The 13,537-nt window shown below is 39.5% G+C and overlaps 2 protein-coding genes across 3 annotated transcripts in view; one reads left to right on the top strand and one right to left on the bottom strand.

Moving 5' to 3' along the window:
• Positions 1-13,537, top strand: part of Cfap61 (cilia and flagella associated protein 61) — a 242,956-nt gene that overhangs the window by 79,312 nt on the left and 150,107 nt on the right. For both annotated transcript variants that reach the window (XM_048348715.1, XM_048348716.1), the window contains exons 11-13: positions 1,521-1,699; positions 2,820-2,859; positions 9,160-9,299. In XM_048348715.1, the coding sequence (XP_048204672.1) occupies positions 1,521-1,699; positions 2,820-2,859; positions 9,160-9,299 (359 nt within the window). The remainder of the gene's footprint in view (positions 1-1,520; positions 1,700-2,819; positions 2,860-9,159; positions 9,300-13,537) is intronic.
• LOC125353207 (lactoylglutathione lyase-like) lies at positions 6,474-8,407 on the bottom strand. Its single transcript, XM_048348717.1, has one exon. The coding sequence runs from the start codon at positions 8,400-8,402 to the stop codon at positions 7,848-7,850; it is 555 nt and encodes a 184-aa protein (XP_048204674.1). The 5' UTR covers positions 8,403-8,407; the 3' UTR covers positions 6,474-7,847.

Genomic DNA, 13,537 nt, shown 5'->3' with positions numbered 1-13,537 from the left:
CTAGAACTTTAAATATAACGTCAACAATAGAGTTTGCTTATCCTTGTCTTATATGATATCATATGTATATAGCTGTTGAGCTATTGTGATCCACTGATAGGTCTATTCTAGACTTTTTTATGTTTAGTAGTTGTTTGGTTTTAGATACATAATGTAAGGTCGCTGACCCAAACCTGTGGAAATACCATTTGAAAAGAAGTTTTTTGTTTTGCAGACCTGGTCTCTACTGTCCCGTCCCATCCCCCCCCGCCCCGCCCCGCCTAACAGTCATATATCAAGGAGACCGTGCCCCTTTGTTCTCTGTGCTCTAGGCTTGTCTCACTCATTATTTTTTTCAAGTTCTGACCATTTCCCTGCAAATACCAATATTTTATCATTTCTAATCGCTATGTGGTATTCCATTGTGTATAGGTACCACATTTTTTGGATCCATTCATCACAGAGGGGCATCTGGGTTGTTTCCGTATTTTAGCTATTGTGAATTGTGCAGTGATAAACATGGATGTGCAGATGTCTTTTTGATATCCTGAGACCTGTTGTTCAGGATAGATGCCTAGGAGTGGTATGGCTGGGTCATAGGGTATGTCTATGCTGACCTTTTTGAGGAACCTCCATACTGTTCTCCAAAGTGGTTGTACTAATTTGCACTCCCTCCAGCAGTGGAGAAGGGTTCTCTTTCCCCGCATCCCCTCCAGCATTTGTTGTTGGCTGAATTCAGAGTATAGGCCAGTCTAACTGGAGTGAGGTGGTATCTCAGGGTTGTTTTTATTTGCATTTCCTTTACTTCCAGGGATGGTGAACATTTCCTCATATGTTTCTTTGCCATTTTTTAAAAATCTCTTCTCCTGGGGCTGGGGATATAGCCTAGCGGCAAGAGTGCCTGCCTCAGATACACGAGGCCCTAGGTTCGATTCCCCAGCACCACATATACAGAAAACGGCCAGAAGCGGCGCTGTGGCTCAAGTGGCAGAGTGCTAGCCTTGAGCGGGAAGAAGCCAGGGACAGTGCTCAGGCCCTGAGTCCAAGGCCCAGGACTGGCAAAAAAAAAAAAAAAAATCTCTTCTCCTGTGAAGTCTCTCTTTAGCTCCTTTGCCCATTTAATAATTGGTTTACTGGGTTTGGAGGGGGTTAGCATTTTGTAAATTTTTAATCTCATAAAGAACATCTTTACAAAACTATATGCTGTAAACCAACTGTATAACTCATTGGGAGGAGGGAAGTGGGGAGGGGGGAAGGTAGGAGAAAAATGAGGGAGGAGGTAACAAATTGGATAAGAAATGTACTGACTGCCTTACGTATGAAACTGTAACCCCTCTGTATGTCACTTTGACAATAAATAAATTTTAAAAAATTAAGAACATCTTAAAATTGATCCTGGCCAGGATGAGTTGCTTCAGGTGAGACAATCACACCTGTCCCATGTGCAACATAATATGAAGCTCTGCCAACTATTTATTTGCCTGTGAAATTACAGGAAATGAATGGGATTCCTACTAGCTTCCTCTCTCTCCTTGTTATAGGAAATGCAAAAAGGATTCAGTGAGGTTTCTGTCACTGACATGCAGGATTACTCCAGCAGTGAGAGCTCGGGTCTCCAATTCTGGCCAGAGGAGCTCAGCCACTTCCGCCCCATCTACCGGGGAGCCTCTATAGTCTTTTGTATTCAGCTATTTTGTATTGATGAGAAATATGAAGCAAGGCAAGTACTCTCTCTAGGTTTCCTATTGTGATAAGAACTTCTTAAAGCACTGGTGGGCCAATGTTTTAATCTGGGGCTGTAGACTCAGAGATAAGTGGGACACCCTTATCCAATCCATGAGAGCTGTTGGATGAAGGAGGCATGATGTTGAGAACAGAAAGTCTGGGTGTTCCCAGATCATCACTCAGTCACTCCACTCCCTGTCCCTCCGGAGCACCAGTATATTCAGTGAGTGCTGCCCCCACCCCACACTAGGTAGGGATGACTGTACCTGATGCCCAAACTCCACATCTCCTTTAGCATGTTTCCTACACCATCATTTGTCCACAGAACAATCTTAAAGACGAAAAGACTGACTCATTTTGATAGAGCTTGAAGGTTCCCAGAATCTTTCAGATGACCAGGAACAATATTGGCCATTTCCTTTTTAGAGGATGTACTTAAATATATTCCCAATCTTTTATCTCTTTCTAGAACCATGTTTTACTATTGCACTATTGTGTGTGTGTGTGTGTGTGTGTGTGTGTGTGTGTATAATTTCAGCTTCTAAGAAAATCTTGGAATTGGAATTTTAAAATCTGATTATATTATAGATATCTGAAAAGCCTATACAGTAAAGCTCTTCTAGATTTGTTATTTTATGTTTATTTCCCTTATGTATTTAGGTATGATTGGGCCTTGATGAAATTTTGGAGTCTTTAAATAGAAGTTAAATACGCTTATGATTTATCTGTGAGTGTGTATCCTTCTGTCAGAAAATACTTTACAAATTAAAGAGAGAAAAAGATCATTCTAGCCTATAATATACCCATGTCTCTACTCAATTCTTTCAAATGGAGAGGAAGTGGCCTGCCCACAGAATGACCATCTTTTGTGTGGCTTTTTAAATGTACAGAGATTATTCATTGCTATGACAGTATCTACTGTTTTATAAAATCTGTTTCTCCTGACATCTGAGGATTATGCTTTATGCAACTGATTAACATTGTGATAGACACAATTCAGGAGAGTGGTTGGCTATTCACTATGCTCAAGACAGAAAGAGCCACAAATCACCTTAAATGTCCAATGATACACCATTTGTTTGCTATCTAGTGAGTCTATTCTATCTTGTTTACAGGTCACTGGATTTTATGAATTTTGTTTTCAGTCTTTTTCCTGTAAGTACCTGCTAATTTTGAGTAGCATGATTGGTTTCATAGTTAAGTTATAGAAAAGTAAAATACCATGTTCATTATACAGACATTTAAAATGCTATGAATGGTGACATTTGAACTGCATCTGTGTTCTGACAATAAGGCCAAATGGCCTACCATCAACACAAAAGAAAGTATTGTCATTTTCAATAATTCTCAGACATGCTATTTTAACAGTTTTTTTCAATGCATAATTTTCTTATGGATCCTTTCTTTTTCATCTTAAAATTTCTAATAAAGCACTGATGTTTTTATTAGAATCAAATAATTTATAGTAGTATACGAGAGTGCCAGATATTACACTAAAGTGAATTAGATCACTTAGTAAATTTAAACTTAAGAGAACTTAGGGACCAGACTTTCTAGTTGACACTGGCTCAAGTTATTTAGAAATCATCATACCACTTTTTTCTAGGCAGGAAAGTGGATTTTTTGGGCTGATTTTCAGGCTGGTATGTCCTTCCCAAGGCCTTACTCAGGGTCTAGTGTGGCGCACATGGTATAAGCAGGGCACTTTATTTCAGGGTGGGTTGACATTCTTCCCTTTTTTATTTTCCTTGCTGGTTCTAAGGCTTGAAGTCAGGACTGTCCTTGAGTTTTTTTGTTTAGGGATACACTCTAGTAGCAGGTGAGCCACAGCTCTACTTGCAGCTTTTCTGTGGTTGATTGGAGGTAAAAGTCTTAAGGACTTTCCTGCTTAGCTAGCTTTGAACCACAATTCCATCTCAGCTTCCTGAGTAGCTAGGATTACAGGTGTGAGACATCAGATCTTGATGTACTCTTTCATCCTTGTTTCATTGTTATCTGGGTATAGAGAGTCTAAGCAACAACACGTCTGTGAAGGAAAGAAAGTAGAGATTGAAGGAAAGAAAGTAGAGATGAAAGACAATTGAGAGACAAAATGAATTTCCATAAAGTTTTGTTTATTGAGTCAATAATTGGCTAGCTTCAAGTAAAATAGCTATCATTTTGTTTTTCCTTGTTACTTTTTTTATACCAATGAGAAAATAAATATAGTTATATTTTGTTGCCTGAGCATCATGCAATCTTAGTTTTTTTTCCTCTACCAAAGTAAAATTGTTTCTCTCCCTAATTTTTTTAATTGTCAAGGTGAGGTACGGAGGCAATCTTAGGTTTTATTTCACTATTTTTTAAAAATATAATGAGCCCTTGAAGAAGTAAGGGTAATATATTCTCCATTGTAATTTTATTGAATTAACTATTAAGGCATTTTCAAAGCTCATAAAGCAGCGTAAACTAAGCCCAACATAGATTTTCCAAAGGCAGTTTCTCAGGATGTCTCAAAGATCTTTTTTTTTTTTAAAGAAAAACTGTGTTTAATTCCTGTTTTGAAGTCCACATAAAGGTAAATTCACCAGCATTTTGAAAACACTATTGCAGTGGGAAGGGAAGGTAGAAGACCTGCTCACATTCTAATTCTAGTTGATCTGGGAATGTGAAAACACGGGAGCAAAAGGCCTTCATGACTTAACCTCTAATCCTTCAAGTTGAAGCAACTCATAATAATTGGGATCCTTCTCCTGGAGGAAGCCCCACCAAGAGGTGGCACCCAATCCTTATTTTCAGCTTGAGTAGTTTCACAGCCTGATGTTAAAGTTTCCCAAAAGGAGTTGAGTTAATTTTGCTAGAAAGAAGGAAGACAAAGTCAAATAATAATTCACTCCTTGGGGTAGCACAAATATCCTGAGGGTTTTGGATTAGCACAAGTAATACCTTCACAGGGTTCAAGGGGAGGCGAGATCCCAAAGGGACAAATTAGCTCTGGGAAGAGCAGCCTGCATCTGTGGGGATCTGGCAGAGGATCAAGTGGCTATGAGGGACAGACAGCCTAAAGCAGTACTGTCGATAGACATATGTGAGCCATACTAGTGATTCTGAATGTCCCATTGGACGTGTCAACAAGTTTGTGAATAACAGATTTTATCTAGTTCACACGCTTATCCATTTCAACATATAATCCATATGAAAAATTATTGATGAGGTATTGTACTTTTTATCCACCATAAAGTTTTGAAATACATTATGTATTTTATATAGCATATATTAATGCAAATTTCACACTACTTGATCTATAGATATTTCATAACATTGATAGTTTCATAAAAAGATTCACAGTTGGGCGTCAGTAGCTCACAGTTCAAAGCCAGCCTGGGCAAGAAAGTCCATGAGACTCTTATCCCCAATTAACCACTAAAAGAGCTGGAAGTGGAGCCATAGCTCAAGTGGTAGAGCACTAACCTTGAACAAAAAAAAGTTCAGGGACAGTGCTCAGGCCTTTAGTTCAAGCCCCAGGACTGGAACAAAAGAAAAAAGGTTCATATTTTTCAAGTTGGAACGAACAGATTTAGATAACCTAATCCCACATAAAACTTTCCAAATAAATGAATCTGGGTACTGGTTTTAAAATTTTAAATGAGTTTAAATGAAATGAATTAAAAATTCAGTTTCTTATTTAGGAGCTAGTGTCTCATGCCTATAATCCTAGCTACTCAGAAAGTTGAGGCCTGAAGATCACAGTTCAAAGCTAGCCCCAACAGGAAAGTCTGTGAGACTCTTCTATTAACCATTAAAAATCAGAAGTGGAGCTGTGGTTCAATTGATAGAGCACCAAGCCTTGAGTGAAAAAGCTAAAGGATTGTAGAGGCTCAGAGTTCAATCCCCAGTACTAGTGCATAAAATTTTAATTTCTTAGTCATGCCATCTGTATTTCAAATTCTCAATAGCCAGATGTGGCCATAGGGACAGCAAAGATTTAGAACGCAAATGGTATCTGTCTGCACATGCAGATGCTTCTGTGCCCACTAAACCTACTTCAAAGATTCAGATTTGCTCTGGGCTTTTCATCTAACAGGAATCACGGCATGATAACACACACACACACACGTTCATGTATAATTACAGTTTCAGATCTAGAAGTGGTAGAGTAACTCTTCCATCTCACCCAGGCTACTGTTAGATTACTTAGTAAGTGAAAGTCATTGCTCAGTGCTGGTTCACTTACTCATGGATGCAAGTGAATTTGAAAGTGTGAATGCTGTAAAATCTTAGACACATACTTCAGAGCTGGGAGCAGTGGCTCTCTCCTATAATCTAAGCTAGTTGGGAGACTGAGATCAGTCAGATCATAATTTGAAGCCAGCATAGGCAAAACGTGTGTAAGCCTGCTTCTTAACCAATGGTTGGGCACAGCAGCATGTACCTGTTATCCCAGATATGCAAGAGACTAAAATCACGATAGCAAATCTATCTGGGGCAAATGTCTGAGACTCTATCTCAACAGAAAGATACTAGTTGTGGTGGCATGTGCCTGCAATCCCAGCTAAGATAAGGAGACTGAAATAGTTAGATTACAGTCCACATGAGTATTTGGGGAGGGAGTGAGACACTGACTCACAAATAATTAGTGCAAAAAGAACTGGAATGTGACTCAGAGGTATAGCACCTGCCTAGCAAATACTAAGTACAGAGTTCAAATCCTAGTACCATATGACCTCAGTTCAACTAAACTAACAACAACAACAAAGCTTTACCAAAGGAGTGTTATTTTTTTTTACAAATTAAAGTAATACTTAAAATTTTATTTTATCCTATATGTACAATTTGTTGAAATTGCTCATATTAAACTGTTAAAATTTTATTTCATTCTATATGTACAATTTGTTTAAATTGCTCACATTAAACTGTTTGATACAAAAAAGTAATGTGAAAAATGTGAGGTACTTCTATCAGAGAAAGAACAGTTGGCATGGCCTATCCAAATCTTTCCTTAGTGTCTATGGAAAATCTAAATGGAGTTCAGCTACAGGCTGGATTGTTTTTTATCCTTCAGGCCATAAGAGATTTTCAGAATCGCTCTGATTTTTGAAACCCATTGAACAGTGGAGGGAAGATTGCTGAGCCTACTTCTAGTATCTCAGTTATTGTTGGATATAATTGATCATAAATGGATACTGGCTTCATAAGGACTCCTCATAAGTAACACAAACGTCACAAGATGAAAACTGCCAGGTGTCCTGAAAGCACTCTTATTCTACTGACTTCTATGTTGTTTCTCTTGCCACTACATTCAGACCTAAGAGCCAAGAGCACAGTAACAAACTCATGGAAGGTTTTTACAAGAGTCGAATACAAGCAGTATTGTAAGGTATAATAGTGAGGCATAATCTAAATTAGTAAAGTGATGGTGAGAACTTGAGTGCCCAATTTGTTCACATTATTCTATACATCCTGCCTTCTTTCTCACAGGATTAGTTAGTAGCAAAGAGTATGTTACAGCCGAGTTTAGGAGCTGGGTAGAGATTGTGTCCTTCTTCCTCCCCACGCTCAGGTAAATGAGACTTGGACTTGGGCTCTGAAATTATCTTATAAAAGAAATGACATTTATTATTCTATTAGTATCCTTGTCAGCATGATTCTGAATTGCTCTCAGGAATTCCTTCTTTTTTGTAAAACAAACACTTTGTATTGTTTGAAGTACATGTGAAGTTTCATTTTTGTTCATTGTTCCTTACTTTGCATTGTGAAAAGTATTTCTGAGGAATGGAAACCCCTGAAGATAACAACCACAAAAAAAAAACTTAAAAAAAGAAAGAGATTCAAAGGCAGACTTGAAGAGAGGCAATTGGGAGATAGAAAGCAGTAAATGCAGCCCCTGAAGGGACTTGTTCTAATTATTACCTAAAAAGTAAAGTTATACAACTACATTCAAGGTCATTGGTAATGTACTACTTTAAAACTAGAATATACAGTTATGGAGGGTGGGGGACTGCGGAAACAGGAGGAAAGGGAAATTACTTAAAAATAATTTGAATTAGGACACAATCCATCCATTCATTGATCCTAGATGCTCCAGGTATCTGAGTATCTCCAATTATACTGTTTCCTTTTTCTTTTGGTCTTCACTCGCACCTCACAGATGTGTTCTTACACAACTACACAATAGCTGCTATACTGTTAGGATTGAAAATTTCAATCCAGTAGCCATCAAGATCTTGAGTAAATGCCAGACCTTTCATTTTACCATCATTATGTTTCTTGACAAATTTGATTCCTAGTTCTTCAAATCTTTTACAAGCACCATCAACATCAGGAACAGCAATTCCAAAGTGACCAAATCCCCGAGGGTCTGAATTGCCATTGTGGTAACTCTGGGTCTCATCATCTTCTGTGCCCCAATTGTTTGTCAACTCAAGTATAGCTTTTCTGGAGAATGTCCATGCTACTCTTTCATTTCTCTCTTTGGGGATATCATTTTTGTCCTCATAAGCCAAAAAATAGAGTGAAAATTTCATAGAAGGAAAATCAAATTTTTGGAGTAGCATCATTCCAAGAACTCTAGTATAAAAATCTAGTGACTTCTTAGGATCCTTAATTTGTAGCATGGTCTTCTGTAATAGAAAATCCTTGGTGCTGGGGTCTGCGTCGGGGCAGCAACTGAGGGCGGCCTTGTCAGTAAGGCCGCAGGACGTGGGCTGTGGTTCTGCCATGGCTGCACTGCGGAGTCTGGAACAGTGACCAGGAGTGTTATTCTTTTTTATGTTTTTTTGGGTTTTTTTGCCAGTCCTGGGCCTTGGACTCATGACCTGAGCACTGTCCCTGGCTTCTTTTTGCTCAAGGCTAGCACTCTGCCACTTGAGCCACAGCGCCACTTCTGGCTGTTTTCTGTATATGTGGTGCTGGGGAGTTGAACCCAGGGCCTCATGTATACGAGACAAGCACTCTTTGCCACTAGGCCATTTCCCCAGCCCAGGAGTATTATTCTTTTAATATTTATTTGTTCAGTTTTCAGCCAGACTCATGGATATTTTCTCCTTGCTCTTCTAGTGGGTCTAGCTCCTTGAATTTTATGCTATTTTTTCCAAATTGTTTCCAATAATTCTTTCCAAAAGGCAGATTTCTTTTCACTCTCTCTTTTTTTTTTTTTTTTGGCCAGTCCTGGGCCTTGGACTCAGGGCCTGAGCACTGTCCCTGGCTTCTTCCCGCTCAAGGCTAGCACTCTGCCACCTGAGGCACAGCGCCGCTTCTGGCCGTTTTTCTGTATATGTGGTGCTGGGGAATCGAACCTAGGGCCTCGTGTATCTGAAGCAGGCACTCTTGCCACTAGGCTATATCCCCAGCCCCTCACTCTCTTTTCTTAAACACATTCATTTTTGTTTTTATTTTCCCTAGTTTTCTAAAGCAGGAGTTTGGCTAATGATGATTTTTTTTAATGATTTTCTGTGTCCTGGGTTTTGATTGTATTAGGACAAGGACTTCTGCATGATTTCTCTGCCCCATCTCACTCCTGAGTTTGTCCTCGTCCAGAACTTTGTGAAGATCGTTCCCTTCAACAACTGTAGCCTCAACCATGACCTCTATGTCTTCCATCGGGCTGGATTGCTCAAGTAAGTGAACACATATTCAGCAGGTGAAATTCATCAGAGAGATGGGAAGGGGGAGGAAGGAATTTTGCTAGAGTATGGCTTGAGCAAGTAATTTTTTTTGCCAGTCCTGGGGCTTGAACTCTGGACCAGAACACTGTACCTCTTTAGTCACAGTGCCACTTCTGGCTTTTTCCATATATGTGGTGCTGAGGAAACAAACCCAATGCTTCATGTATACCAGGCAAGCACGCTACCACTAAGCCATATTTCCAGCCCCATGAACAAGTAATTTTTAACTAATATGTATAAGGGAAGAGTAATGCTGAGAAGAAACTTGTCCTGTCAGATAATAAGTATAATATAGATGCACAATAATCAGTACAGTGACACACTGACAGGTCCCATAGACAGAACAAAGTAATACAAGAAACATTCCCTCCACAGACCCATAGTAAGAGTTGTATATAAGAGTGTAAATGTATACATTGGTGACAAAAGTGTATGTACCAGCAGTGAGAAGAGGAAGGATTATTCTGTTAATAGTAAGGAAAAATAAAAATAGTAACTTTTTTCTTATTCTAAGGTAAAATAGATTTCTAAGTGACTGAAGAGTTAAATGTAAATATTGAAAACATGATAATACATTCCTAGCTGCTCAAAAGGTTGAGATCTGAGGATTGAGGTTCAAAGCCAGCCAACTTTAAAACACACTATCTCCATTATCCAGAAAAACATTAGAAGTGAAGGCATGGCTCAAAGGGTATAATACCAGCCATAAGTGAAAAAGCTGAGTGGGGGCATGAGGCCTTCAGTTTAAACCTCAGTACTGGCAAAATAAATAAATAATAGACCATACAGGATGGGGTGTGGTGATGCACCTGTGACCCCAGCTCTGTAGAAGCTAAAGCAGATGCATCTCCTGAGATACAGTGAATTCAAGGCTTCTGTCTTAAGGAGAAAAATAATTAGGAAACATCCACAGTGCTAAGTACCTAGATTACAAATGCGAACAACCTACAGACATCATATGATCCCCCTTGTTTTTTCAAGACCCAAACACATGTAATTGTGAACCTGCCAATGTGATGGAAATAACACGGCATGGATATCAGTGGTAGAGTGTGTACTTAGTGCACATAAGGTGGGCCTGGGTTTATCTGTTATGCCAAGTCGCGAAACCACCACCAAGAAGACCACTGAGACTCAGACATTCCGAAATGCAAAAGCAAGGCAAGACTTTATTTAAGCGAGCTGCAACTCGGGCCTCGTCCTACCCACCAACACAGCGGAGGTTAGGAGGCAACCTCGAGGGCTTATAAAGGCAAAAAACAAAGTTACAGCAATCAGGTGTTCAAGCAAGCAAGATTAAGATACGGGTACAAATCTGATTGGCTCAGGGCTCGAGGCACTAGGCTCGAGGCATTCTAGGGGTGGTTAGAGTTCTTGACCGGCTGGGCCCTAATAAGCTTGCCCTGGGTTTGCTCAGACAACAAAACGGGGGTCTGCCTGAAAATGGGGTTTACTTTTAACTCTTCATTCCCCCCTTCATATCCCTTCTATGCAATGAAAGAAAAAAAAGCAACAAGAAACAATTCAGCATTTTTTTAATATATAAAGTTTTTTTGAGCAGCTCAAATCTAATTGTAATTTTACTGATATATATTTTTAAAGCTATCTCAGAAGACCATAGCTACGCACTAGACTTGAGGAAGGGTAGAAGCACTTTTCTCTTGCGGGACATACATCCCTTCTTTTCACTTTTAGAGGTCAGGAACCTGGCCACCTGGCCCTCACTGGCTGCAAGGGAAGTAAGGGAGATACATCACTCGCCAGTTCCCAGAAAGAAAAACAAATCAATTCCATTGATTCCATTATTCAAAAGAAGAGGGAAGAGGTTACGATGGAACCATCATGTGTAGTTTTTATTTTGCTATATACAGAAGTTCTAGAAAGATACACAGGACTCTATTTACCAGATGCACCTCTGAGATGCAAGGCTGTGGGAGGAATAGAATGAAGATCATCACTTATTCTTGCTTTGTTTTAATTAACCCAGCTCCATTTTTTAGAGCAATTTTATTTCATAGGAAAATAGATAGAACAGAATGCAGCTTCCACATGCTCCTCCCTTACCCACATCACTGATGCCCAGCTCCAGAATGGTTCATTTGTTACAACTGATAAACGGATGCATCATTATCAAGCCCAGGCCATGGCTTATGTTAGGGTTCCCTCTTGGTGTTCTATGATGTATGGGATTAGAACAACGTGCACTGACCAAGTAACATACAGAATGATTTCACTGCTCTAACAGTCCTTTGTGCTCTGCCTGCTCAACCCTAATTTCCTATAATCCCAGCAAGAACTGAACTTGATTTTTAAAAGCTTATTGTAAAATTAATGAACAGGGGGTTTCAGTCACATAAGTAAGGCAATGAATACATTTAATTTTCAGCACTGTGACCCCCTCCCTCATTCCTCCCACTTACATATAGTCTCCCTACTTCTGCCTTTTACAAAATGCCCTGTGGTTGGAATCCTAACTCTGTAGTCTTGTCAGACTGGCTTTACTTGGCAATATCCATTTAAACCTTACATCTTTTCAGGTTGTAACATATTTCTTTTAATATTCCATACACAAAAGTCTTTTGAGTAACCTGCTGAAGGGTACCTTGGTTGCTTCTTCTACCTTGGGTGAACTGTTATGAACAGAGCCGCTTATATAACCATGTATGTGCAGGCTCTCATGTGGACATAAGTCTTTATTTGGCTAACAGAGTGACAGTAATGCTAGCTGCTATGGTCAGAATGTGTTTGCTTCTGAGAGAAACTGCCCAAGTGTCTTCCAAAGTGTCTGAGGACTCCCTCTGTCCCACACCTTCACCTGCACCTGCTGTTCTTAGTAGTTTGTTCATTCTAGAAGGTATGAAGTGGCACTTCATTGTTGTTTGAAACATACAACTCTGTAGTGATGTATGATTTTGAACAAAAAATTATTTGCAAAGAGTTTTACTATGAACACAGTCTAGCTGCAAGTTCCTACTGGCAAAGCACTACCATACTTGACTAATTTTGGATTAACTAATTTCAAATGCCTACTTGTCATCTGAATATGTTCTTTTTCAAGTGTCTAGTCAAATCATTTGCCTATATGGGGGGTTGTTTATTTCTGTTTGATCCTTTAATAATGCATATAACTTACATAATAGAAAATAAGGCTAATTTGGTATGAAACCATCAGTTAAACTTCAAATTTTAAACTAAGAGATGTTTTCAGTTGAAAATGAAATAACTCTCAGCGCAGAATGGTTTCTACCATAGAGCATTTATTGGCTCACATAAGTGGGAATTCTGGAGTCAGGTGGGGCCTTTATTTCTTTCCTTTCTCCAACTCTGCCCTCTTCTGTGTTGGCTTCCTCCTGAAATTATAGCTGTTAACAGTTGGCAAAATGGCCCCTGTATTCTATGCCGAGGTCCATGCAACGCTGAAGCAGGGACGAGGCTGCCTGGTGGCATGCTTTGTTTCACACAGGCCCCCAGTAAACCTCTATTTGTCCAATACAGTATACAATATTGACTATGCTAATGCGCTAGTTCTAATGTGCTGAAGAAGCAGAAGTGACCCAACAGACAGAAATCCTTTCCCTCCTGAGTCTGTACTCTAGCTTAAGGAAAAAGACATGAGCTATTATATAATACAGAAGCTAGAGGGCAAATGAGAAGAGTACAGCAAGGGAAAAGGGGAAGTGGAGGAGGCTCTCTGTCCCCATGAGGCACAGGAGAGGTGTCTTGAGTGAAGAGAGGAGGAAGCAAGAGACTCATCACATGGTCACGATTAGGGCATAGGGTCTTGCCTCCTATTCTCTTTATACCATAGTTTTAAAATACAACATGTTCTTCCATTTTTTTTTTTGCTTCACTCCCTTTGACATTTGAGGTGACCTGTTCCTGCTCTTAAGTTTGGTTGCTTTAAATTTCATGACCTCATGTTCTGGTCCTCCACCTCATTTCCTTTTCTTCCCTTGGGAAATTATATTTTGTATCAATCATCTGCCCTCTGGCCATGCTGGTGAGCACTGGAAGAAATAATTCATTCAATTGTTAGTGATGGCTACCTGTTCTGTCAGCAATTCTACACCCAGCTTCCATATCGTTGTGTTTAGTGACTATTCATTTTTTGAAAGGGGTATGCCCCAAATGGTTACGAGAACATTAAATGTGAATAAAGGAAATGCTTTTGTTTCCACACTTTCACTTTG

The sequence above is a fragment of the Perognathus longimembris genome, chromosome 6, assembly GCF_023159225.1.
Source record: "Perognathus longimembris pacificus isolate PPM17 chromosome 6, ASM2315922v1, whole genome shotgun sequence".
NCBI classification, from domain to species: domain Eukaryota; kingdom Metazoa; phylum Chordata; class Mammalia; order Rodentia; family Heteromyidae; genus Perognathus; species Perognathus longimembris.
Note: the sequence above shows the minus strand (reverse complement) of the source record. Positions and strands in the feature narration are given on the sequence as shown.

Coding starts and splice junctions, on each gene's coding strand:
- LOC125353207 (XM_048348717.1), bottom strand. CDS start 8,402: ATGGCAGAACCACAGCCCACGTCCTGCGGCCTTACTGACAAGGCCGCC.